This window comes from Microtus oregoni, unplaced genomic scaffold (genome assembly GCF_018167655.1).
Source record: "Microtus oregoni isolate MIOR12 unplaced genomic scaffold, Mior012 000027F_ref0000203, whole genome shotgun sequence".
In the NCBI taxonomy this organism is placed as follows: domain Eukaryota; kingdom Metazoa; phylum Chordata; class Mammalia; order Rodentia; family Cricetidae; genus Microtus; species Microtus oregoni.
Window position 1 is genome coordinate 14,225,127 of NW_024543086.1, and position 25,028 is coordinate 14,250,154.

At 46.7% G+C, this 25,028-nt stretch overlaps 1 protein-coding gene across 1 annotated transcript in view; it reads left to right on the forward strand.

Annotated features, from left to right (window-relative positions):
- The first annotated feature begins 328 nt into the window (after positions 1-328).
- The window catches only part of Kcnip1 (potassium voltage-gated channel interacting protein 1), a 384,111-nt gene continuing 359,411 nt past the window's right edge, over positions 329-25,028 (forward strand). Inside the window, exon 1 of the mRNA XM_041676247.1 lies at positions 329-584. Within this exon, the coding sequence (XP_041532181.1) occupies positions 497-584 (88 nt within the window). The 5' untranslated portion in view covers positions 329-496. The remainder of the gene's footprint in view (positions 585-25,028) is intronic.

The following is a 25,028-nucleotide window of genomic DNA, read 5'->3' on the forward strand; positions in this document are numbered from 1 at the left end:
AAGCGAGCTAGCGTGTGAGCCTGCGGAGCGCAGGAGCTGTGGGGCCGTATTTTCTGCGTAGCCGTCCCTCCCTTCTGACTAGAGTATTAATTGCTACATTACCGCTGCCATGTAGGCAAGACAGTCAGCAAAGCCTGGGAGGGCTCCAGCTCCTCCCTCCCTGCTCTGCTCAGTTTCACTCACATCTCCGTCGTCTCCGAGTCCTAGGTACCCTGGCAGTGCCGTCCCAGCCCTGGCATCCCGAGGTGCTCCTGTGGTGAGGACTTGAGTGGACAGAAGGAGGGGGTGGAGAGAGAGGGAGGGCTTGCCCTGCAGGCTCTCTGGATGCAAGAACTGGACTCGCTGCAGAAGCAGCTGTGCTGTTCCCGGAGACTGATTTCTGGGGTGCATCCATCTCTCAGGGTTCGTCTAGACAGGCTCCAAGGTCCAGAGGCACACAAGGTGGGTGCCATTCCTTCTGGGTGTTGACTGAAGAACCTGCCTCACCTTTGCCATTATGAGTGGCTGCTCCAAAAGATGTAGACTCGGGTTCGTGAAATTTGCCCAAACCATCTTTAAACTCATCACCGGGACCCTCAGCAAAGGTAGGGAGACTGACTTCCACGGTTGTGTCCTGCCTTGATGTGACGTGACTGGTCACTTTGCCTCAGTGTGCTGAGTGTGTCACTCCTGGTGTGCAGGAGTCTTGAGTCTCGGAGGAGGCTGGGGAATAAGCGCCTGGGACTCGAGGCTGCTGGCAGCCTGATCTGGCCCTGGGCAGGTAGGCGCCCCGCCAGGGTGCTCAGGAGGCTGTAATTGCCTGGGACTTCAGAAATGGAGTTGGCCATGTGTGGCTGATTGGTTATAGATGGGCAGAGAAACGGAACCCTTCCCACAGTGTGGGAAGCGGCTTGGCGTGACTGGAGTTTTAAAAACTTATCCTGAGAGTGTTGTGTTTTGTTGATAAGAGAGAGGTTTGATGCAGTGGCTTGCGAGTCATTCTGCACAGCAGAGATGCTGTAGGGGGACAGCAGGAGGTGGCCCTCTGGCTGGAGTAATTCTGCACTGGCAAACTCAGAATCCTGATCAGCCCGGCAGTCAGTGCCGAGGCTGCTCTGTTGGGATGGGGGGGGGTGGTTGTGCTCCTGGACTCTGCTGATCCACTGTCTCTGATGACTGTTCCTCCCCATGTCTGATTTCCTTGCTTCTCCAAGTACCAAAGTGTCAGGAGGTGTGCTGATTAATTTTCTGTGTGGCCGTGGAGAAGAATCAGGACTACACACACATCTCCAGTCCCCAAACGCATCTAACTGCACTGGTAACCCTGCTGACAAAAGGGAGGCTAATTTTTCAGGGACTCCATTTGATAGTCTATGCTCGGCAGGGTGGGACATGGAAGGGAACTTGGGCAAACTTTCTGGGCATAAATCTAAAGGGAGAACAGCAATGTGGTATGGTTCTGCTGGCTGGAAAAATGTCTTTAAATATTCATGCCCTCTCACTGGAAAAATAAGTCTTTTGGTGGGGCGGGAGGGACACTGGAAGCTGCAGACTCCATATTCAGGGAAGAAAGTCCACAAATCCTAGAATTTGAGGAGGCAAAAGCTGTGGGTGGTCATGTCCCACGACATTGCCCAGGTTCTCAGCTGCACAGAGTTGGCTGGTGTCGATTGTGTGGCTGTTGTGGCGAGGATAACAAGAGCTTCTGACCATCTCCGCTGACTTTTTAATGACTCCCATCCTTTCCATGGCCCCTTCCTGAACTAGGACATTGTCCTTCCAGGATATCCCAGGCGACCGAGCATCTAGTGTTGGGGGTTAGGAGACCTTGGGCAGAGTACAGAACATGAGCAGAGAAGAGCTGCAGCAATGCTCAGTGGCTTCCCTTCCAGGAGGAGAAAGCAGGGGGGAAGAAACAAAGTTCTCCCTTTGTCCTAGGACAAGTAGGGGTGTTCTAGGACCTCTGGGACCGAAGAACTGACAGGTGAGATAGCATCCTACCCCACCTCCATCCATTCCCTGAAGTGCCCCAGAAACAACTCCAGCCCAGATAGAAGAAGCCTATATCTCTGGTGTTGCCACCTGGGAAAGCCACGGCCTCTCTGTGGCTGTTTTTTTTTTTCCATCTGTAAAATGAATTCATTACCGCCTGCTGAGTGCTGTTGCGAGGGTCCAGGAAATTGACACGTGGAATCTCTTCATGGAGTGCATGGCTGCATCCAGATATCAAGAAGTGGGTCAGAGGCTGTGATGGGTACACAAGTATGGTGGAGAAGCCAGCCCAGGCCTCTCCAGGACCAAGGTCAGAAAGCCTTTAGCTAACTGCAAGCGGGTCTCTGTATCCCAGACTGACACTGTGTAACAGAAGATAAACAGGAGAAGGTGAGTCAGCAGAGGAAAGAGTATATCAAAAGGACGTGTGTGTGTGTATGTGTGTGTGTGTGTGTGTGTGTGTGTGTGTGTGTGTGTGTAAGAGAGACATAGACTACAGACTTCTGGAGAGAGGAAAGATTGATATTTGAATAAGTGACTATGTAGATAGTCTCTCAATATTTATGCACTGAGCACCTACCTCCCATGTGCCATGCTCAGACACTACACATGATTTCATGGATACAAATTCCCCTGCAAAGAAGCTGAGTCTGGTGGGATGCAGATCCTTCATGGATCCAACCTAGACATCACACTGAGTGCTGAGATGAACAGAAACGGGATGGGGGGGGGCAAGCCTGTAACAGTAAACACAGAAGACAGATCCCGAGGCAGACTGGGGAGGGGGGGGCTTCTCTAAAATGTAGCTTCTAAACTGAGGTGGAGAAGAAGCAGGGCGGCGCAGGAGAGGGAGGTCAGTGTTGGCAGAGAGTTGGTGGGTCTAGAATGGTGATTGTTGCAGATAGGCCAGCTGTGCAGAGACAGCACTCACACACACACACACACACACACACACACACACACACACACACACATAAACACACACACATGCATGCGCGCGCACCTGGTCAGAATCCCAAAAACTAAGATCCACCTGAGGTAGAAGGGACTTGGTTGGGACTTACACTAGGTCCCAAGTGACTGCCTGGGCTTCCTCTGAGTTGTTTCAATAGCAAGTTTCCAATAGCTAGGTCTTGGGGAGGCAGCACACAGAAGGCAGGGGGGCATTGTGGCTGATTTTTACCTATACCCTTGGTCTCAGCTCTGCAGAATGGGCCAAATGTTTACACAGCCCTGGCTCCGAGCCAGACATGTGCGGGGAGAATCGTACTGCAGAACCCAGGTATCCGGTAAATATTTGTTAAATAAATGACAGCAATGGGAACTGAGCCAGACCTGGAGCTGGAGCGCTGAGAAGGGTCTTCCCTGAGTACAGAATAAAGGCTCTCCAATGTGGAAACAATGTTACGATTCAGACTGCATCCTGTGTGGACACATTTTGATTGCATCATGGTCTCTGGTCTTCATACTGGTTTCAGCTGTTTATCGCTCATGGCACTGAGTTCTAGATTTGCAACAACCCAACCCTTTGGAGTGGAATTAACCTCTGTCTTTTTCTGAATTGGGAAAGGGATGCACCTCTCATGCTCTGGGCTAGGGAGCCTCTCCCTGCTCCGTGTCATCAGGAATGCCTGGGGAATGCAGAAAGAACAAACCCAGTCCCTTTGCCAGTTCCTGGTCCTTGATCACCTTCCCCTGATGCCAACACTGACTCTTGCGACTGGTCTAAGGTACCGAGAGGCCTAGATTTCCTACCCGCTGTGGAGACAACTCCTCATGTCTCGCTACACATGTATTTACCTCACGGTTACGAGTCTTGCCCTCATAGTCCTGTCCACAGTGTGTGATCCGTGTCCCTCTTAGTCGTGTTTGAAAGGCTGCCTTCCCCACTAGCTTTACACTCTAGGAGGGCAAACCACACTCTCTCCATTCCCACCTTAGCCAGGGCGACTGCAAAGCCTGACTCATCAGCAGAATGAAGTGAGCGCAATGTACTATATACTGCAGAGCCACCAGCCTGTGGTCTGGAGGATGCCTCACATAGACACTTTCTGGGTGTCCCTGTGCATCGCCTGCCCCACACTAGCTGAACTCTGTGCAGGAGCAGGGGCCTTGGCCACACGAAGCCTTCAGAGCTTTGCCTGGGCTTCCATGTAGTCTCAAATGTCCTCTGAGACGAGCTGGGCAGGCAGACTTTTGGCACTCCCCTGCTTCAGCTCTGTTTAGATTTGTTTTAGATCTCTCTTCCATGAGTTGCTTTTGCTTAAAAGAAAAAAAACCAAGTTCCCCAGATGGGTATGGTGGTATATGTCCAGTGAACCTGACTATTGGGGAGCCTGAGACATGGGGATGGCTTGACCATAGGGATAGAGATCAACCCAGGCAACATAAGAAGACCCTGTCTCAAAGTAACTCATTAAAAAAAAAATCACAAGCCACAAATGCAATGAGAGGCACCAGACTGGGACATTCTAGGACCCTCCACAGGGGCATAGAAGCTTTGGGCTAGATCCCTCATTTCTGGCCTCAGTTTCTCAGTCAATAGAATGGAATCAGTACCCTCTGTTACTGCATTCAGTTAATGTGAGTGAATGTGGCTGTTATTAGCTGACCGCACCCTTAGGGCTGGGAGTGCTCAGGGCAGGGACTCTCTCTCTCTCTCTCTCTCTCTCTCTCTCTCTCTCTCTCTCTCGATCCCTAGGTCACTGGTGTCCAAACCAGACTGACTACGATCCCTTGAGAATAGTCTGTGATGGCATCAGCCTGTGCCTAAGCATTGATGATGTTTAATCTCTGTCCAGCTTGCTCTCCAAAGCACCTTCCCTGAGCAAAATTCATACTATTTTTGAAATTTTTTCTTGTACTTAGTGGTGTGTGTGTGTGTGTGTGTGTGTTCATGCACACGTATGTGTATGCCACTGCATGGTGTGTGTGGAGGTCAGAGGACAACTTGCAGGAGTCAGTTTTCCCTTTTCATCATATGGGACCAGGGGATCAAACTCAGGTCTTTAGGAACCTCAGCAAATATCTTTTCCTGCAAAGACATCTCACTATCCCGCCAAATGGTATCAGTGCACCTCTGACCGTCACACCTTTCTAGGGGTTAAGAACCTAACTGTTGGGCTGAAGAGATAGTTCAGTGGGTAAAGTACTTGACACCCAAGCATGAGGGCCTGAGTTTGGATCTCTGTGAACGTTGGACGTGGTGGCTTATATCTGTAATCACAGCCCCAGAAAGGTGGAGACAGGAAGGTCCTTGGGCTTGAACAAGTCTAGCTGAATGGGTGAGCTCCAGATTCTTTGAGAGAAGTTGGTCCTAAAATAATAAAGTGGAAACAATTCAGAAAGACATGCTGCCAGTCAACCTCCCCCCCCCCCTCTCTCTCTCTCACACACACACACACACACACACACGAGGGGGCAGTTGTGTGACTCCCACAGCCTGCCCATCACCTACTGTATAAGCCTAGCCTCTGGCTGCATGCCAGGAGAGACTCAGTGTCTGGGGCCCCTGCCTCTCTTTCTTCATTTCCAGCCTTGACAAAGAGCTAGAGACCAGAAGTAGGGCAGGCTATCCTCTGACTGGGGAGGCTCAGAGCCCCTCCTTTTGTGCATTGGAACTAATTTGCCCGCCAAAGCACAGACAACCAAGCCACGGTAAGCAGGAAGAAGGAATCTAATCCAGGAGAGCGTGTAGTACCGTCCAGGCCACCCACGACGCGATGGGACCAGAGGAATCTGTGGGAACTGAGATCTGTGTCAAGGACAAAGTCTTGGTGTCAACTCCTCCCTCTTCCCACTTAGTCCAGGATGTTCCTGTCTAAGCCAGGGGAGACTTTACTATAGATCCCCTGAAGACACACTGTTCCTCCACATCTCCTCCCCACTGCTCTTCCACACCCTCACAAGCTTGACCTTGGACCTGGCATGGGTTCTCCCTTAGGCCAGCTGGGCTTGCATCCCAACTTTGTTGTCTACCAGCTGTGTGAGTGAATGGCCCAAGGTCCTTGAGTGGGGAAGGTCCTTGCTTTTGATCTGAGAATAGCAAGGCCAACTGAGCATAGATCTTTTTCTTTTTTTTAATTTACTGAGGATTGTGGAGTAAGGGCAGCAGTTAGTAGGGAGGTGGCCTCCTTGTCACTGCAGAGAATGAAGGATGAGTCCTCCCTTTGCTCTTGTGACTCTCCCTTGGTTGGCTCGAGACCCAACCCTGGAAGTAGGACTTGACATTGCTGTTTTAAAGGTAAGGAAGCTGGTTAGCTAGGACACGTGGCCCAGGTGGGATGTGACAGTGGCAGAGCTGGCATTAAGCACCAGGTCCCATGGGGCCAAGAGCAGGCACATTCTTCTGCACTTATGGAGCTGCAGAAGGTGCCCCCCACCTGTGCCACTCCCCACCTTGTCCAGCAGACTGTCCCCCACCCCACCCCACCCCACCCCCGTTTCCTACCCGCTGTGTTAGTGAGGGCATGGAGAACTATTGTAGCAGCTGGATCTCTTCAGGGCAGCCACCTTCATATTCATATTCAGGAGTTGTGATAAACTCCAAGAGACATGACCTGAGTTAAAGGACAAGCTTGCTAGGAAAAAGGACCACTTGCAGGTCAAGGACAGAAGACAGTCACACCTATGCACTTCTGCATCCCTGTTGCCTCTTGGAGAAGCGGGCAGGACTAAGGCATGTGCCAGATGTTAGGTGGGCTTTACACCAGTGAGGGCTCTTCCCCACAGCTTTATCTATAGAGAAATTATGAAAAGTACTCTTATCTGTTGAGGAACAGGCATGGCTTGGAGCTGTCGAGCTGTCGGTCATCTGGCGGTGAGTTGGCAGCTAGAACTTGTCTGGGAAGTCCCTGGCCTTCACACTTGAGATCTGTGAGATTATGAAAATGGCCTCAACAAAGAAAAGACACTCTCCCTTCCTGAGGAAGCTCACCCCCTTACTAGGGGAAGGGAGTCCCTCCCACCGCTCCCCTGTTAGCTCATTGTCCCAGCAGTGTAGGAGAAGCCAGCACTAGAACCCTGTTAGATAGCCCCACTCCCTGTGTCCTAAGAGACCCTCAGTGTTGGTGTTCTGCCATAGGCAGAAAGCTCAACCACTGGGTTCCTGGATCTTACTTACCTGCCAGGCCCCATGCCAGAATGACCACACTGAGATCTGTACTTGCTTTGACTCTTGTCTACACCCAGCAGCTTTTCTTCTAACTGTCAGGTCTCCCGTCCTTGCTCGTCTATAACAGGTCCATCACTCCGCTGACCCATTTCTGCTGACCAGCTGCTTTCTTGGGTCTCCACAGTCAGATAAAAGTCAAACTCCCACCACTTGCCAATGCTGTCTCTTCTACGTTTTCCCTCCTAAAGTACCCTAAAACAAGCAAGAATAATCTGCCCGGGGATGCTTAGCCTGGCAATGCTGTACACACATCCTATTAACTTCAGGACCACGGGGGAGCAGCTAGTTTGTTCCAAATTAAAAGTAGCTGGAAATGGCCCTGATATAGCAGGAGGGCACTGTGGGCTGCGATGCCATGATACAATGAAGAATGGATCAAACCAGGTCTTGTTTGGCTCTAAGACCCAAGTCCCCAAAGCCCCATTCCCTTCATTATAACCCTCACCTTCTCCAATCTTCTTAAGGTTACGGCATCTTCCTTGAACGCTTCTGTCAACCCAGACCCAAAGTTCCCTAAAATGGTTGATTCCTAAGGGCAGAGTAGCACTGTTGCAATCCTGGACAGAAGCAACGTACAAGAAGGAAGCACAGATAAGATGCCAGAGAGTGTGTTCAAATCTGCCAGGTCTGGCAGGCTTCCCTGGGGCAAGCCAACTCCCCATTTTGAACTCCTTCTTCATTTATACAATGAGGTCAGGGATATTCATGTCCTGGGGCTACTGAGACCTGAGACTGAATGAGGTAGCCTATAACACACACACCCACACCCACAGAGAGAGAGAGAGAGAGAGAGAGAGAGAGAGAGAGAGAGAGAGAGAGCCTGGCAAATAGCAGTGGTCTGATAAATCTCAAGATGCCACTTTTTTTTCCTCTCATACCTCAGCTGTGGCTGATAGCAAAGAGATGTGAGACCAAGCTGGCAGAAACAATGGTACATGGTCAAGGCTCTTCTTCCAGCTCCTAGATTAGCACTACCAAAGTCATTTCAGCTGCCCCCAATCACCTCACTGGCAAGTTCTGTAACTGAGAGTTTGTCAGTAGCTGAGAAGATTCCTGGATGCCTGTGTGCTTACTGGCCACCAGCTGTGAGAGAATTAGATCCCCACTAAGGTGTGGTACTGGGTGCCTCGGGTATCCGCACCCCATGAGAGTTGAACAAATGGTAACTAGACAGCAGCAGTATCAGGGCCCGTACCAGAATTTCTGTCCCTTTTGGAGATCTGGTCTTTGTCTGCTTCTTGGTACTCCAACTGCACAGGCTTCCTAACTTCTGTGTTGGTTTGACAGAGAGATGGACGGACCTGCATATTGTTGATGAACTAGGGTGTCAAGACCCTGAACCAGGCCTTGTCCCCACCTCAGTTTTCTCGTGCTTGGCGCTACTGTAAGCCTCCTGGCAGCAGTCAGCACCACTTGTCCACGTGGCTGTCTACTGTTGTGCCTGCAGAGACGTCCATGACAGCTCGGGTGGGGTCAGGGTGGAAGAACCATGATGACACCTTGTGTCCTTTGGCGTACAAAGAGCAGCAACTTTGGAGTCAGGCGTGGCCTTGAATCCAAACCGTCGTATCGTCTCAGTTCATTATCGCTGCTGCACTGAGTGCCTCCAGTGGAATGGCTGTAAGCCACTTAATTCTCCATTCTGGAGCTAATATCTGAGAGTCGGGGTGACAGGATGATCCATGGTTCTGTTGGGATCTCTCTGCTGTTGTCTGTGCTCCAACATCAGTGAACGGGAGCTGGCTGCCTGGATTCTTTTATAAAGGCCTCACTGTCATAATCTAGTTGCCTCCCAAAGACCTACCTAAAGTTCCACCTTCTTCTCTGCAAGTCATGTGATTTCACTCTTTATGCTCAATAAAACTCGTGTGTGTGTATGTGGTATAGACATATAATATATATATATATATATATATATATATATATATATATATATAACATGAAGCTATATGTGGATCTATCTGATCAAAAGAAAGGGACTAGCAAGGGAGCATACAGGAGGAGTGAATACAGCCAATGTACATAACATAACTAAAATGTCAGCGTAAAACCCACTACTGTGTAGAACACATATGCTAATAAAAATAAACCAATAATTATTTAGAGTACTCACCACTAAATACCATCACAATGGATGAGTAGAGCAACAATTACGTATAATTTTTAATGAGCTAAACCTTCGATTCATTTCCCTAAGTAATGGCTTCCCTTCCTTGGGCCTCCTTGGGTTCATCTCCCAAATGAGGGAACTGCTGGTTTTAAAGATCTGTTCCAGCTTTGGGATTTAGCATTTAATACTTACACTTTAAGCAAAGACTGTTCGTGAGCTATCTGCCCAACATGCCTTGTGTGCCCTGCACCCATGCTCCCCCCTACCGTGCAGAATCTTACCATGCACAAGAGCTGCAAAGGCGGAGAACTCGCCTGAGCCCCATTTACAGAAATGGAGACCTAAGCAGCAGAGAAAAGAAGGGTATTACAACTTGTACATAAAATGCCCCCCTAAAGGCTCCAGGTTTGAAGGCTTGGTCCACAGCTAGTACATACAGCCATTGGGAAGTGGCTGGGTCATGAACTGTTAGCAGCCATGATGGATTAAACCATGGATAGGGTCATAATTTAAAAGAATTAGTAAGGGGGTAATGGAAATGAGATTCATTTGGCTCAAGGAATGAGGTCAGTGGGGACACTATCTGAAAGGTTTGTCTTGTTCTAGCCCCTTTCGTCTCTCTGCTTTCTGATTGCCTTGACCTGAATAGCTTCCTCTTCCACACCCTTCTGCCATGATGTTTTCTGCCTTATCACAGGGCATGAAGCCAGCTGGCCATGGATTGAAACCTCTGCCACCATGAGTCAAAATAAATCTCGGCTTTAGATTGTTTTTCTCTGGCATTTTGTCACAGCAATAGAAAGCTGGAACCCAAAAGAGCTGCCTGTTGGTAAGGGGTGGAGTCAGACCTGGAACTCCGGGTTGTCTGTCTCCTAGTTCCAGCACGTACCCTCCAATCTCTATCACACACGCGCATACACACCACACACACACACACACACACACACACACACACACACACATCTTAGAGAAATAAAGCAAGAAGCTACACATACTCTTACTTTAGAAATCAAGTTGTCAAAAGTTTTATTCAGACTAGAGAAGCACATTTCTAGGGAAGGCTGCCACCCTCAAAACCTGAGCTCTCCAAAGTACCTACTGGTTGGCTTCTATAGTCGAATAACAGAAAGTGGGGGAGAACTGGCTGAGCAGCCAAGATGTCCAGGGGAGGGGAGAAAACACCACTCAGCGAGTACATTCAGCTCTGAGCCTAGTCTTACCAATTTCATTTCTTGCTTAGATGAAGTTGTTTGGAGGGAAGTTGTTTGTTAGGGAAGTTGTTTCACTGAACAGGAGTCATTGAAGAGATACAACCCGGGAGCTTCTCTCCAGGAGGCTGGGGTTAGCCTACTCCGATTTTCCTTACGTAATCTTTTGATTAAACTGGGTCAGTTTGAGTGACAGTTTTCAAGCCACCTGTGTTGAGCAGGTCAAGCCAAGCCCAGACTTCTTTCTCAGGATCTGCACCTATCACCTTGGGACTAAAGGTCACGCAGAGCTGGGGATGTCTCTAAGCTCTGAGGCATATTGGATTTGCAGAGAGTCACGAATTGGCGCTGGTGACTTCTGCCCACAACTCCCAGGAACTGAACTGGTGGCCTGCCATCCCAAATGTGACAAAAATAAGAGGGATAGTGATTGCCGTCTTCCGCTGAGTGTTGTGGCTTGTAGGAGGAACTCTACACTTGTCCCAGTTCCCCTCGGGAGTTTTCTGCTCATATCCCCAAGGCTCAAGGCGCTTGAAGCATTTGCCAGAGTCACGTAGAAGATCACAGCTGTGATTGTTTTAGAGGAACAATCCCCCCAATCAAGCTTCTCAGCAGAGTCACCTCCTGATGACTCCATTAAACTGTGCCTCCATTAAAATTAACAGGCTGAAGTCCTAACCTCCAATGTGGTTATATTTGGAGACAGGACCTTGAATGAGGTAGTTTAATGAGGTCATTTGGGCGGGGCCCTGATCCCTTGAGACTGCTGTCCTTATCAAAAGAGGAAGACACAGTAGGGACCTGATGAAGTGCCCACCTACAAGCTGGGGAGAGAGACCTCACCACGCACCAACTCCTCCAGCTTGACCTTGACCTTTACCCTCCAAAACTGGAAAAAATGTCGATTTGTTATTGAAGGCATTTCTGATTGGTGATATTCTGTTAAGGTGGCTCAAGCAGATTAAATGCCTTTTTCTTATATTCTTTATTGTGATAAATATCCGTAAAATTACATTTAATAAGCCACTTTGCAGTGTACAGTTCAGTAGTTTGGGGTATATTCACACTGACAGCACCACTGATGCCCAAAACATTTTTTTTTTTATTTTTGTAACCCAACTCCCATTCTCCCCAGCCCCAGCCATCACCATTCTACTGTCTGTCTTAGGATTCTTGTCTATGCTAAGTACTTTGTGTAAGCAGACTAGTATTCTTTTGTGTCTGACTTGGTACACTTAACAGGTTTTCAGGATCCGTTCACGGAAACATGTGGCCTGGGTTAGCATGTCATTCCTTTGAAGTAATGGGGTATTGTTTCATTGTGTGGCTGGGTCAGAATGGGCTTATCCGCTCATTTGTCAGTTCACCATTCCAGTATTTAAAAATACAAAGCAGAGACTGCCTTCAATGGATTCCTGACAAGCCTTTGAAAGGATTATTTATTTTATTTTGCATATGCATCTGAACACCTGGATATATGTAGGCACACCCCATGTGTGAAGGTACCCAAGTAAGACAGAGAGGGCACTGGGTCCCCCCTGGAACTAGAGTTACCGGTGACTGTAAGCCTTGTGATGTGGGTGCTTGGGACAGAACCTAGTCCTCTGTAAGAGCAGCAATCACTCTTGACTCCTAAGCCATCTTCTCCAACCCCCAGTCAGTGACATCGTTTGAGTGGAAGGCAGACTTCTTGCAATGGTATTTCGTGATTTGTTCTGTAGACCCTGAGTGATGCAGCCTAGAAACTGAGCCATACCACTCTTGCTGGAGTGTCAACCAGCTTCTTCAGCCCCAGGGACTCCATGGTGATTGTTCTCCTGGCTGGGCTCTGGCCTTTCCAGAAACCCTCCCCCATGCTTCTTTAGTCCTCTGCTGCCTCCTGTCATGCAATGTGGCCTCATTTGCCTGCACAGAGCATCTAAATACATTTCAAAACTAGGTATTAAAACTATATGCGCTTATGGTATAGAGTGATATCCTGATATTGGGTTGTGTGTTCATAGTGAAGTGGTTGCTACAGTCAAGCTAATTACCATGTTTTTCTCACTGCACCATCACCTTTGTGTGTTCAGGACTTCAAGTCTCTTCTGTAGGATACAAGACAATGTGACTCCCCATACTCCATACTACTAAGTAGATCCCCAGAACTTGCCCATTCCCGCAATCTACAACACTCCCTTAACTTGCATTTCCCTACCATCCATGCTTATTCATCAGAGTGCAGTTCTGTAGGGTAGAGACTGTGTGGTGACCAGCACTGTTTCCCCTGCACTCGGCCAACATAGCAGGTCCTGAGTGGAAGCTGAGATTGTCCAGACAGTTTAGAAGCCCAAAGCCCTGAGGATGCTACCCAGCCAGCTGGTGTTTCTGCTGTCAGCAAAGCTGACCCTGGATTCTATACATCCATTCCCTGCAGGTTCTGCCCAGCATACTGTTTAAAGGCTCCAGTCTCATTTCCTTGCCTTCCCATGTCTATGGGAGGAAGAAGAGAGGAGTCATAGAGTCACCATGAAGCTGCCACCAGAGATAGATATGCGGAAACTTTGCTGGTAGGCTACGACCTTGTGGTGATACACACATTAATGGAGGTGGGTTAAATTAATATGTAAGAGTTAGCCAATAGGAAGCTAGAGCTAAGGGGCCAAGCAGTGTTTTAATTAATATAGTTTCATGTGGTTATTTTGGTTCTGGGCGGCCGGGATGAATGAGCAGCCCCCTCCTCCAACACATCTTCCCAACTACACTTACCGTTGGCAAAACTGCCTCCCCTCTGACTTTTGAGCCCATCAATCTGAGAGCCATCTCTTCCTTAGTTACTGTAGCTGGGGGCAGTTTGATTGACTTCACTATGAAAAGAGGCAGACTCTGAACCAGGGGTGGAATGACATGATATCCACTCTGCTCTCTGCCCCATTTGGGTGAGAAGATCATCTCTGGAGATATGAAGTCATGTGCAAATGTTTATGGAAGCTACAGGCACAGAATGTTCCCTGCCCAGGTTTCCTTTCATCCACTGAATATCCAGGACCTTCTGAAAGTATGACCTTGGAATTCACTAGACTCCAGATCACACACCACCGTCTTTATTACACAATATTTGTATTACAGCTTGTATTACATGGGGATGTCTCAGGAACTCACTCCTCTGTTCTGTCATCTATACAATGGGTACAGAGAGGCCCATACTGAAAGCCGGCTGAAGAAATGTACAAAAGTATGGAGTGCATGGCTTGTGCCTTACTGGGGTTCATAATGACAGTGTGTTCTTGCTTTTATATCTTGCTGCTGTTTGTAAGAACTAAGTATAAGTTTCCTGTTGTTGTATGACTGTAAAATCAGGGGTTCCCTGGTCCTGGAAAAATGACTGATTCACCAAAATGACACACGTGGGTCAGAAATTGGTCAGAGATTTGTCCACCATTCTCTTTGCCTTCCCTTCCTCTACATGGAAGCAGAGTCTCGTCCTTGGTGGGTAGAGCAGGAGAGCTAACAGTTGGTCCACTCAGAGTGACGTTAGCATCCAGCACCATCCCTGTCTCCTGCACAGCCTTCAGCTAGCCTTCTTTTACTCTTTCAGCAGAGGAAGGAAAAGAAGAGTAAAGCCCCCACTTTGCATCATCCTCCTGGGGCTCAGAGAAGCAGGTGGAAGAGTTCTGAGAGGTAATGCTAGGTCAGTCACCTGTGGCTGGGCTAATGTTCCCCTGGGAACTCTTTCCGCAGGAAACAGGAAAATCAGCCTCAAATCGTAGTCTCCTGGGCAGGGACACTCTGACAGAACAGTCTCTCTTTGCACACTGAAGGCTGGACCTGGAAGAGTATCTGCTATTCTATCCCTGTGGGATTCTGCCTTCCAGGGCGGCAGGATAGAGGCAAAAAGCAGGTGTGAGACATTGTCCCCATGATGATTATATCTTAGACTTCAAAGCATAACCATCACTTGCCTCTGAGAGCCTGAACTGGCCATGAGAGTGGGGTCAAAGCCATAGCAACACAGACAGGAGAGTTCCGCTATCAGCCTCCTAGGTAGAGGTGAAGAAACTGAGGACAAAATGGGCAAGATCCTGGAGCTCTGTACCCTCAAAGCAGGTCCTTCTCTGCAAGGTGGCTGGGACACAGGATGGTGTGCTCTGACTCCTCCCACAGGCGAGAGCTCTCCAGTAGGTGGCTCTTCACACCTCAGGCTCAGCAGAGCTCCTCCCTCTTCAGCATCACCCTGTGAGCTTACCTGGGAAGGGACTGGCAAGTTCCGCTTTCCTAGGCTCTTTTCTCCAGGCCTACACGTGACTTGCTGATTGAACTCAATGCTTGTGTCATGCCTCAGTTATCTAAGAATGCTCAGCATTAAACACATGGTCTGGCACAGGGGTGCTCAAAGGATAAGGAAAGGGAGGAAGAAAGAGGAGGAGGAGAAAACAGGAAAGAGGAGAAAGGCATTAATTACCTCCTTCTACTTGAGTGACTGCCTGTAACCTCCACTGAACCCTTAGAAAGCCATAGCCAATATTTCTCTTTTCCAACTTCACTGTTTTTCTTAGATGTTCCTGACTGGAACTGTGAATCATCTTCTGTCCGTGACTTCAGTGTTATTCCCAGAATTACCCCTGAACTCCAGCCCTTATCACTTCTTCCCCATGTCTCTCCTCCCACACCGCAGCCAGACAGGAGACTGCCCATCCAACCCTAATAAAGAAATCTCTTCTAGGCTTACGGACGACATGGGTACTGCACATCGCCTCTCATTCACAAGTGTCTGCCGTGGAATTTTTGCAGTATTTACTAAAGTGATAGCTGGAAACCGGGAGGTGGTGGCACGTGCCTTTAATTCCAGCAATTGGGAGGCAGAGGCAGGTGGATCTCTGTGAGTTTGAGGCCAGCGTGGTCTACAAAGCGAGTTCCAGGACAGACTCAAAAAGCTACAGAAGAACCCTGTCTCAAACACCGCCCCCCCCCATAAAAGAAAGTTGGAGATGATGATCTAAACGTCAGTAAAATAAATAGAAGCAAAATACCTACATTTTCTTCATCTACTGATAGAACCGCCAAACATTTACTGTGACTACACAGTACTTGGAAATGCTGGGTGAAGAGCTACAGGTATGTGCCCCATGTTCCCAATCCGCAAACAGATGTGCGTGTGGAAAATGTAAATTAAAAAAGAAACAAACAAACAAACAAAAAGCCACAGAGAAACCCTGTCTTGAAAAAAAAAAAAAGAAACAAACAACTCTCCTAAGTTTTAGTTGGGAGTAGGAGCTATCTAGGATTCATTTTTATAAAGTCTGCATTCTTTCTCGCTTGTGCTCCTGTTATTCACATTGTCTTATTACTCTCGCTAAGACTTCAAGGGCTGTATTGAATAAGAGAGAAGAAAGTGGATGATCCTGTCATAGTCTTGATTTTGTGGAACTGCTTTGAGGTTTTTCACATTATGATGTTGGATGTAGGTCCATCACATCATATAGCCTTCACTGTGTTGAGGTAGGCTCCTTATATCCTTGGTTTCTTCAGGGTGTTTATCATGAAAGAATATTGGACTTTGTCCAAGGCCTTTCTTTTTCTATCAATATAACTATCCTTTAGCATATTCTGTGATGCAGTACATCTATTAATCTGAATACATCGAAGCAATATTTGATCCCCAGAATAAATGGAATGTGAACATGGTAAATAATCTTTTGATGTATCATTGAATTTGATTCACAAGAATCTTATTAATAGATTTTACTCCCATGTTCTTCAGGTAGATTTGTTAATAATTTTCCTTTTTGTTATTTACATATTCATATGGTTATCAGAGTAATTGTGATTTTTGTAATATGAACTTGGTGGCGTTCCCTACCATTCTGTTTTGGGAAATAGTTTGAAAATATTGGTGTTAATTTTTCTTTAAAAGTTCTGTAGAGCTGTGAAATGCCCCCCACCCCTCTAGGCTTGGTTTTTTTTCCAGTTGGGAGACTATTTTATCACTGATTAAAACTTGCAGCTTGCTCTAAATCTGTTGAAATACTTTAGGTCCTCTTGGCTGATATTGGTGGGTTAATCTAGAAATGTGCTCATCTCTTTTAGGTCTCCAGTGTCTTGGAAGATAGATTTCCAGAGTAGACTAATGGGGCTCGAAGCATCACTGGTATTTGTTATAACGTCTCCCTCTTTAATCTCTTTAATTAATTTGGGTCTCTCTCTATTTTGGTTGGTTTAACTAAAGGTTTGCGAGTCTTGCTTATTTGTTGAAGAACAAACTCTTTGTTTTATGGGGGTTTTGTGCTACTGTTCTCATTTCCATTTCATTCATTTCTGGACTGGTGTTTCTGCTGTCTTTCCATATGCGTGGTTGGAGGGTTGAGCTCTTGGTCTTCTTGGATGCTGGGATGCATCATTGAGTTACTATCTGAGATCTTTCTGATTTTTTAAAAAAAATACAGATATAAATTTTATCTCATAGGACTGTTTTCATTGTATCTCATGGGTTTTGGTATATTGTGTTTCCATCTTCATTTGATTTTAAAAGTTTTATGTTTTCTTTCCTTATTTCTTTAACGATCCATTAATTAATTTTAAATAGTATCTTTTTAAGCCTCCATGGGTTGAATATTTTCTGTAGTTTCCCTTCCAGTTGATTTCTTGGATAAAATGCACAAAATTATTTTTCTTTGTGTCCTAAAACATGGTCCATTTTAGAGAAAATTCCGTGAGCTGCAGGAAATAATGTATATTCTGTAATATTTGGGTGTAATATTTTGTAGGTGCCTGTTAAATTCATTTAATCTGTGATGCCATTTACCTCTGGTAGTGTTTTGTTTGTTTGTTTTCTGTCTGACCTGTCTACTCGTAAGTATGGTTGTGGTCACCCATAAATATTCTGTGGAGATCAACCTGGGCCTACAACTAGTAGTGTTTGTTTTATAAAACTGAGTACATTTGCTTTGATGTGTGTATTTTTAGGGGATTTCTCCCTTAAATTATCTTCTTTTTCAACATAATATTTTTATTGATTATTTGGGAATTTCACATAATACACCCTGATCATACTCACTTCCCAGTCCTCCCAGGTCGACTCCCCTCCCTTGTGATTTCCTCCCAGAAAAGAAAGAATAAAAAGAACAGGAAAAAAAGAAAAGGAAAAAGTACCTAATCCACTTTGTGTTGCCCATATACTCACTGGAGCATAGTTAAACTCCCAGTGGCCAGTCCCTCAAAGAAAATTCAATCCCTCCCCACTCACCCCGACCAGAAGCCATCAGCTGTGAAGAGTTACACTTCAGCATCCCTATTACAATTTGTTGTTGGTTTTGTTTGTTTGCTTGTTTGTTTTTTCAGGGGTTGCTTTTTCTAGACAAAAATCTCTCTATATAGACCAGGCTGGCCTGGAACTCAGAGTTTCACCTGCCTCTGTCTTGAATGCTGGGATTAAAGGCATGAGCCACCATGCTTGGCTCCCTGGAGCAAGTTTTAATAGTTCTCTTCAATGGTTTCCTGTCTAGATGAATTTTTTGGGAGTGGGGGGCACATTCGCAGAGTCCTTCTGTCTCTCATTTTCAACTGTGAGTCTGCAGAAAGAATCTTCCTAACACTTTGGCAGCATGGAGCATAGACTTCCACATGGTTTCTGGTGACATCAGGGACCACGGACATCCACACAACTTCCAGTGTCAGCACAGACAATAGACTTCAGCCTGGTCTCTAGAGGCAGTGCAGACCATGGATATCAACACACAGACCGTGGGTACCATAATAGCCCTCAACAACAGCCCAGGCCACAGATAACAACATGGCCTCCAGAGGCATCCCAGCCCACAGACATCCACACGACCTTTGGTGGTAACCTGGACTGTGGGTATCAGCATGGGCTCCTTTGAGAGTATAGACCTCAGACATCCATACAGTCTCCAATCGCAGCATGGACGACACACATCAACATGGTCATTGATGGCTGCAAGGATCTTAAACATCAACATGGCCTCAAAAGATAAACACAGAGCACATGCATCCACCTGGTCTCCAAAGGCAGCACAGACCACAGACATTCACATGGGCCTCAGGCCTAGACACGGTCTAGGGCAGCAGCATGGACCATGGATGCCAGCATGTCCCTGAGTTGTAACACAGACCACCTTTATATGCAAATACACCTTTATATGCAAATACCCACCACATTGAATCGTTGGTCTGGCTCAAGGTTTCTGATTTCTGAAGCACCATAAATACTGGACCATTGCCAAAACTTATCTTGGTTATCCTGCTGTTGCCTAGAGTCAGGGTGATGCTGCAGCTAGGGGGGTGTCTGGAGGCAGTATCTGAGCAAGCTTCTCACAGCCACATACCTCCCCACTCTCAATGTGCACCACCCTGAAAGACACCAGGCATGACCACTGTGCTTGCAGCCTGCAGGCAGCGCCACATCCCTGAACTCTACTTCTCCCAACGCGGTCAGCAACAGTGTTGCGGGCTGGCCCTCTGGCCAAAGACTGGCTTTATTCAGTCATGCTGCATCTTTTGTCCACTGTGGCAAGGCTCCCACATCACTTCCGTATCACCAATTGGCGCATCTATAGTTTCGTCATTCTCTCCCGAGGGCTCAGGCTCTGTTCCACCATCCTTCCTTCCAATTTCATGAGTCTACATGAAAATAGGACTTTCATTTTTTTTCTTTTTAGACAAGATTTCTCTATGTATCTCTGGCTGTCCTGAAACTCACTCTGTAGAACAGGCTGGCCTTGAACTCACAGAGATCCTCCTGCCTCTGCCTCCCTGAGTTCTGGGATTGAAGGTGTGTGCCACCACCACCTGGCTGACCTTCATTTTTTTCAGTTGTTCCAGGGACAGATACTATGGGCTCTGTTCACGCCTCCTCTCAGAGACTCCACTGGTCTCTCGAACTCCTCAGAGCTGCCCTGAGGTCTGTGGTGGCTGCCGGTGGCTGTCATCATCTGCAAGCACAGCCATGCTTCCTCAGGTTTTCATCTTCAGAGGTAATGAAATGCTCCCGGGTCTGCTTCTGCACCACCAGCTCCTCCACATGGTCCAGCAGCTTGTGGATTGAGTAGATATTAGAGTGGGCTGCCTCAACTCACTGGATCTGGGCCCTGATGGCAGTTGAGTTGGTCAGCCTGTGTCTTAAATTATCTTCTTTATCTCTTCTAATTTTGATTTGATGTCTATTTTGTGAAATATCATTATAACTATACCTACATTTTTCCTGTTCCATTTGATGACTAGAATTCCTTTTTCTATCTTTTCACCCCAAGTCTTGCTTGTCTTCGCCAGTAAGGTACAGTTCTTGAAGACAACCAACTGCTGGGCCCTATTTTCTATCCAACCTGCTGTTCTGTGTCTTTTGATCAGAGAACTGATGTCATTAAGAGTTGTTATTGAAAGCTAGGTACTAATTTCTGTCATTTTGTTATTTTTATGGTGGTTGGTACTTTCCCAACCCTCAGTTGCTTGTCTCTTTGGGTGTCATGTGTGTTTATTACAGAAAGTCTTTGCTCTTTCTTCCATCATTAAGGGTAACTTTGCTGGATATAGTCATCGAGGCTGGAAGTTATTGCCTTTCAGATCTTGACATACATCATTTCATGCCCTCCTGACTTTGAGAGTTTCTCTTGAGAAATCTCTCTTATTTTGATGGGTTTGTCTCCATATGCGACCTTGAGTTTCTCTCCTGTCATGTTCTGTATTCTTCCTTCCTTCTGCATCCTTGGTACTTCAACAATAACATAATGCGCTGATGCTATTATCATGCCCTCTGTTTGGAGTTCTAAGACTCTTACGGCTAGATAACCATCTCTCCCTGGATCTGAGATCTCCTCTGCTATGATCTTGTTGAACATACGCTGTCCACTCTGAATGACAGTGGCCTGGTCCTTCCAGCCCAACTCCACGAAGTCAGTCACCGTCTGTCCCTGTCTGTTTGTCCCTCTCACATTTGAATTCTTGACCAGATAAACTGGTTTCTGTGTCCTATGCTTTGTGTTTCTGAATCTAATTCTCAAATGGTACACACACATAAGCATACATGGTGGGGGGAATGCACAGAGGGAAAGAGAGACACAGAAAGACAAGGAGTGCAATTCTAGCAAGCGTTGATAACCCTCAGTGAATCAGGGTGAGCACTGCATATACTAATAGCTGCAGCTATAGTCAGACTTTTTCAGATCTAAATGTCGATGAAAATAAGAGGGCACTAGAGTATAGGGTCCAAAGACAAAGGCTCTGGAAAGTTACCCAAGTTTCCGGTCCGGTTCTGTGATTATTAGATGAGAAGTGGTGACCTCAGGCAAGTGACTCACCTTCTAAGCCCTGGGCTCTTAATCAGTAAATATACCAGAGATGATAAAAACTCTAGCATATCCATTTCCTGTCCCGATGATGGAATGACTAGTTCAGAATTTTGCAAAGAGGCTGGCTAGCACAGCCCCCTCCATGACTGCAACTGTCTGCATCAGTGTTCAAGACAAAAATCAAATCCTTCACCTGAGTCCTGTACTCTCTATCTCCCTGTGCTACTCAGCCCCAAATGACTAAATGCTGTGACTTTGGGATCTTTTGCCTAATGACTCTTCTGCCCCTGGTCCGTGAACACCAGAACATGGAAGCAGGTTCCGTTGATAGCCTTATTTCTAGGTCCTGTCATAACACCTGGCAGAGAAGTGGTTAATGGGAACACGGAGCTCCAAATAAGAAACTTGAGGAGTTCAAACTAAGTGGTTAAGAGAGTTCTTTCATCAGGTACGAGCTTGCAGCTTTGCTGAGGCAGCCACTCCATTCCCACGGGTTTCCTCCAGGTAAGGCATCACCTTGATAAATTAGCTGTGGGTACAGGTATTCTGCAGGTGGCATGGAAAAGCAATTTAATTTCCAATTAAGCCCAATTTCTGGGCCAAGGGATTTGGCTGCCTCACACAGGAAAGATTATTTTGTCCAGACCTATCATTATTATGGGTAATGATTCTGCCACGAAGTGGACTCTCAAAGTAAAAGTCCTTTGATTCTTGAGGTGGTGTGACAACACAGCGGTATGGGTCCCAAGGGCAAGATGGCTTTCCTTCAAGATCTAAGTTTGTCTGGAGATTGTCAAGAACTTTCAAGTAAAGACAGCCCATTGCTATGTGGCTGACATTTTTAAGATGAACAGGGAAAGGAAGAACAGGGCAGTGCTCGGCCATACTCTCCAGAAGGAAGCTGGAAAGTAGACAGAGAGACAAGGCGTGGCAATAGAGCATCCTCAGAGTGCTCAACAGAAAAGAATCTGTGTGGTTGGAGTGGGGAGGCTGGCTTGCTGGGAAGGAGCGGGCGGGCATGTGTAGGGCATCTTCAGTACACTGGGGACTCTGCTGAGTATTTGCACTCAGTCACCCTAAGCATGCTATAAAACAAATAAAGTGTCTCTCAGTTCCCAATTGAGAAAACTGAGCCTTGGGGAAGTGAAATGAACTGCCCAAGGCCATAGACAAGCCAATCTGAACTCCTGGTTTCCTGAATTTTCTTCCTTACAAGCTCTATCACCAGAGACAAACACAAAAATATAGTCGGGGCCCTACGAGTAATGTCACAGCGAGCTGGCGCTTGGTGCTGAAATTGTAGGAAGAACCATCCCTTGAAGAGATGCCCTATAGGGAGAAAATAAGTGCTGTCTGCGCCTTGTTGGTGCAATGGCCTGGGAGCAGGGCACCCAAGACCCAGTTCTGTTTGGATGTGTCCCCAATTTCCACACAAGAAGTGAGATCCAAGAGCTGACTGAAGCGGGCCAGCGTGGCTGCAAACCTTGGATGGTGTCAGGCACTTCATTGAGGATCCTGACTGTTCCCCACTAGTGTTTTTCCTGGGGACAGGAAATTCACTTTCAAGGGCTGGAAAAAATGCAAAGTTGAGCAGTGGTGATGCACGCCTTTCATCTCAGCACTCTGGAGGCAGAGGCAGGCGGATCTTTGTGAGTTCAAGGCCAGCCTGGTCTACAAGAGCTAGTTCCAGAACAGGCTCCAAAGCTACAGAAAAAAAAACCCTGTCTCGGAAAAAAAAAAAAAAAAGCAAGAGCGAAGGACCACGACCAGCATATTCACGAAAACTTTAGTTGGATGCCAAGAAGATGTCTCCTGGCCAAATTTTTATTAATGATAAAGATAAATATAAATGATTATGCTGTCAACGACTGGGAAAATTCTAGAGATCATTATTAAGTCTGTGGTTTGTGAACACTGACTAAAGAAAGAAAGGGTCACTGAGAGAAGAGCGGGACCACAGAGAAAGTCCCATTAAATGCTGCCCCTCTGTTCTGCTTTGTAGTAGTAACTAGCAATGCAAGCATTCAGGAGAGTGGAGAATGCCTGGGTTTCAAGTGGCCAAATGGTTTATGGGCCAGAAATTGTGGCTTCTGGTAGACTGTAGGCAGCCCCAGTTATTCTTGGCAGCACCCACCTTTCAAGTGTTCATATTTGGGAAATATTCTCAATTATTTCTTCTTTAGGGGACTAGGGTGGGAAGCTGTGAGAGCTGGGCTCTGTGGGGGCGCCATGGAGGCAGCACACAGGCTCTCAACATCCGGCCTTGGCACACTTGGTAAGCGAAGAGATGGAAGAGCAAGGCTCAGTAGTTAGAGCCATAGTAAAGCGATGCTGTCTAGTTTGTTTTTTAATCTCAACTCTTCTACTTGCTAATGTCTAGGGCCAGTTAATAAATGTCTTCCTCATGCCTCAGTTATCCCATCTGTGAAATGGAGATGCCAATATTAACCTGAAAGGTTCTGTTAGCAGTAAATGAGGCGTATGTGGAAAGGCTTGGCCCCCCATCCCGGCACACAGGTGCTCCACAAATGTTAGTCTTTATTACTATTAGGGATGACAGATTGCCGCCTGGGGGAGCGGTTAGCTAAATATATCCCAGGATGGAAGGGCGGCAGCTTGGTCCAGTGAGTTATTCATCAAAAGTGTTGATGTAGACTGTCACTGAAGAGAAATGTGGAAATATGAGGGCTTTCTCCCTGGCGATGCCGCTGACAGAAGATGGGAGAGTTATTTCTCCTCTGACACCAACCAGTTCTGACACTATGGGAGCTTCCTGCGGTGTAAGGCAGTTTTGATGCTACACAGAGGTTAGCAGGAGACTCCACAGGTTGCTGGTGTGCTCACTCAAGATGGCCCTTTACGGTGCATAGAAGAAGAAGAAGACCCGTTTTGAGGACGCGTATGTTTAGTGAGTCTCTGGTTTTATTCCAGGTGTGTCAGATCAGAAGTGTGGGTTGTGTGGAATGATGAGGATTATAAGGAATCAGAGTCCTGGTAACCCTCCTTTGACTGCAGCTTGGGAGAAGGAACAAGCCTGGGGATATTTCACACACTTGATTCTCATTCAGTCTGGAGTTCGCTGCTCTAAAACTCCCAACCCTTTAGGGAAAAAGTAGCTGATGACATCGTATTTTATATTAGTAGGGAAACTGGAGAGTTAGGTAACCCAGGAAGACCCTGAATTTTGCATTGAATGCATTAAATCTCATATGCAAATAAATGATCCAGGAAATTGCTTGTTGGTAAGGAGATAATCCAGCCATTGACCCTTCTGTAGTATCATGAACAAGGCAAGCCGGAGAACTAAAACCTCCCTCTGTGACTCTGTCGGAATCGGAAGCACTGTACAGAGGACGACTTTATATCTCCACGGTGGGGAGAGGCATCATCCTTGTCTCTAGACGCACTAACCCAACCCCCTAAAGCTGTCTGTGCTCAAGACCTGCTTCACTTTCGAAAACTATTGAGGATCCAAGGAGTGTTGGTGTGGACTTGTTATAGCTCTTAGTAGTTACCGTCTTACAACGTGAAACTGGGAACTATAAAATATCCTATTTCAATTTCTTCATTTAAAAATAATAATAAATCTATGCATGTTACAAAAGCATTTTATGAAAAATAATTTTATCTTACAAAATTTTATCAAGAGAAATTTCATAGTTTTACATTTAGAAGATTTATTTTTGCTTTTAATTGTGTGCAGTGTGTGTGTGTGTGTGTGTGTGTGTGTGTGTGTGTGTGTGTGTAGGCATGTGCATATGAGTGCAGGTACCCCTGGAACCCAGAGGTGGTAGATCCCTCCAGAACTGGAGTTACAGGCAGATGTGAGCTTCTTGATGTGGGTGTTTGGAAACAAACCCCAGTCCTCTGCAAGAGAAACACACGCCCTTAACCACTGAGCCATCTCTCACCCTTGTATATTTTTTGAAGATATCTTTACAATCTAGTTAACCAAGCATCTGGACTCCAATCAAAGTTCTATATTTGATCGGCAGTGATAGGTATATCTCACTATCTCACTATCTTGATCTGGAACTTCTGACCACATGTCTTTAGGAGAACGAGTAAGAAACAATGTAATCTCTGTCTCAGTATCCTTACCAAAGGGTCATGGCCCCATGTGTCTCTGGGTGTTTAAGGATAGTTGCCCTACGCTCTAGGGGGGGATCTCCACGCCCGTGCCTCCAACAAGCATTTGCTGCCTCTCTTTCATGTGCCTGTGGAGGGACCTCGGCTGGTAAAGAGCTGGACAGCCTCACTTACTCAAGCAGCCTCTTCCCAAATGT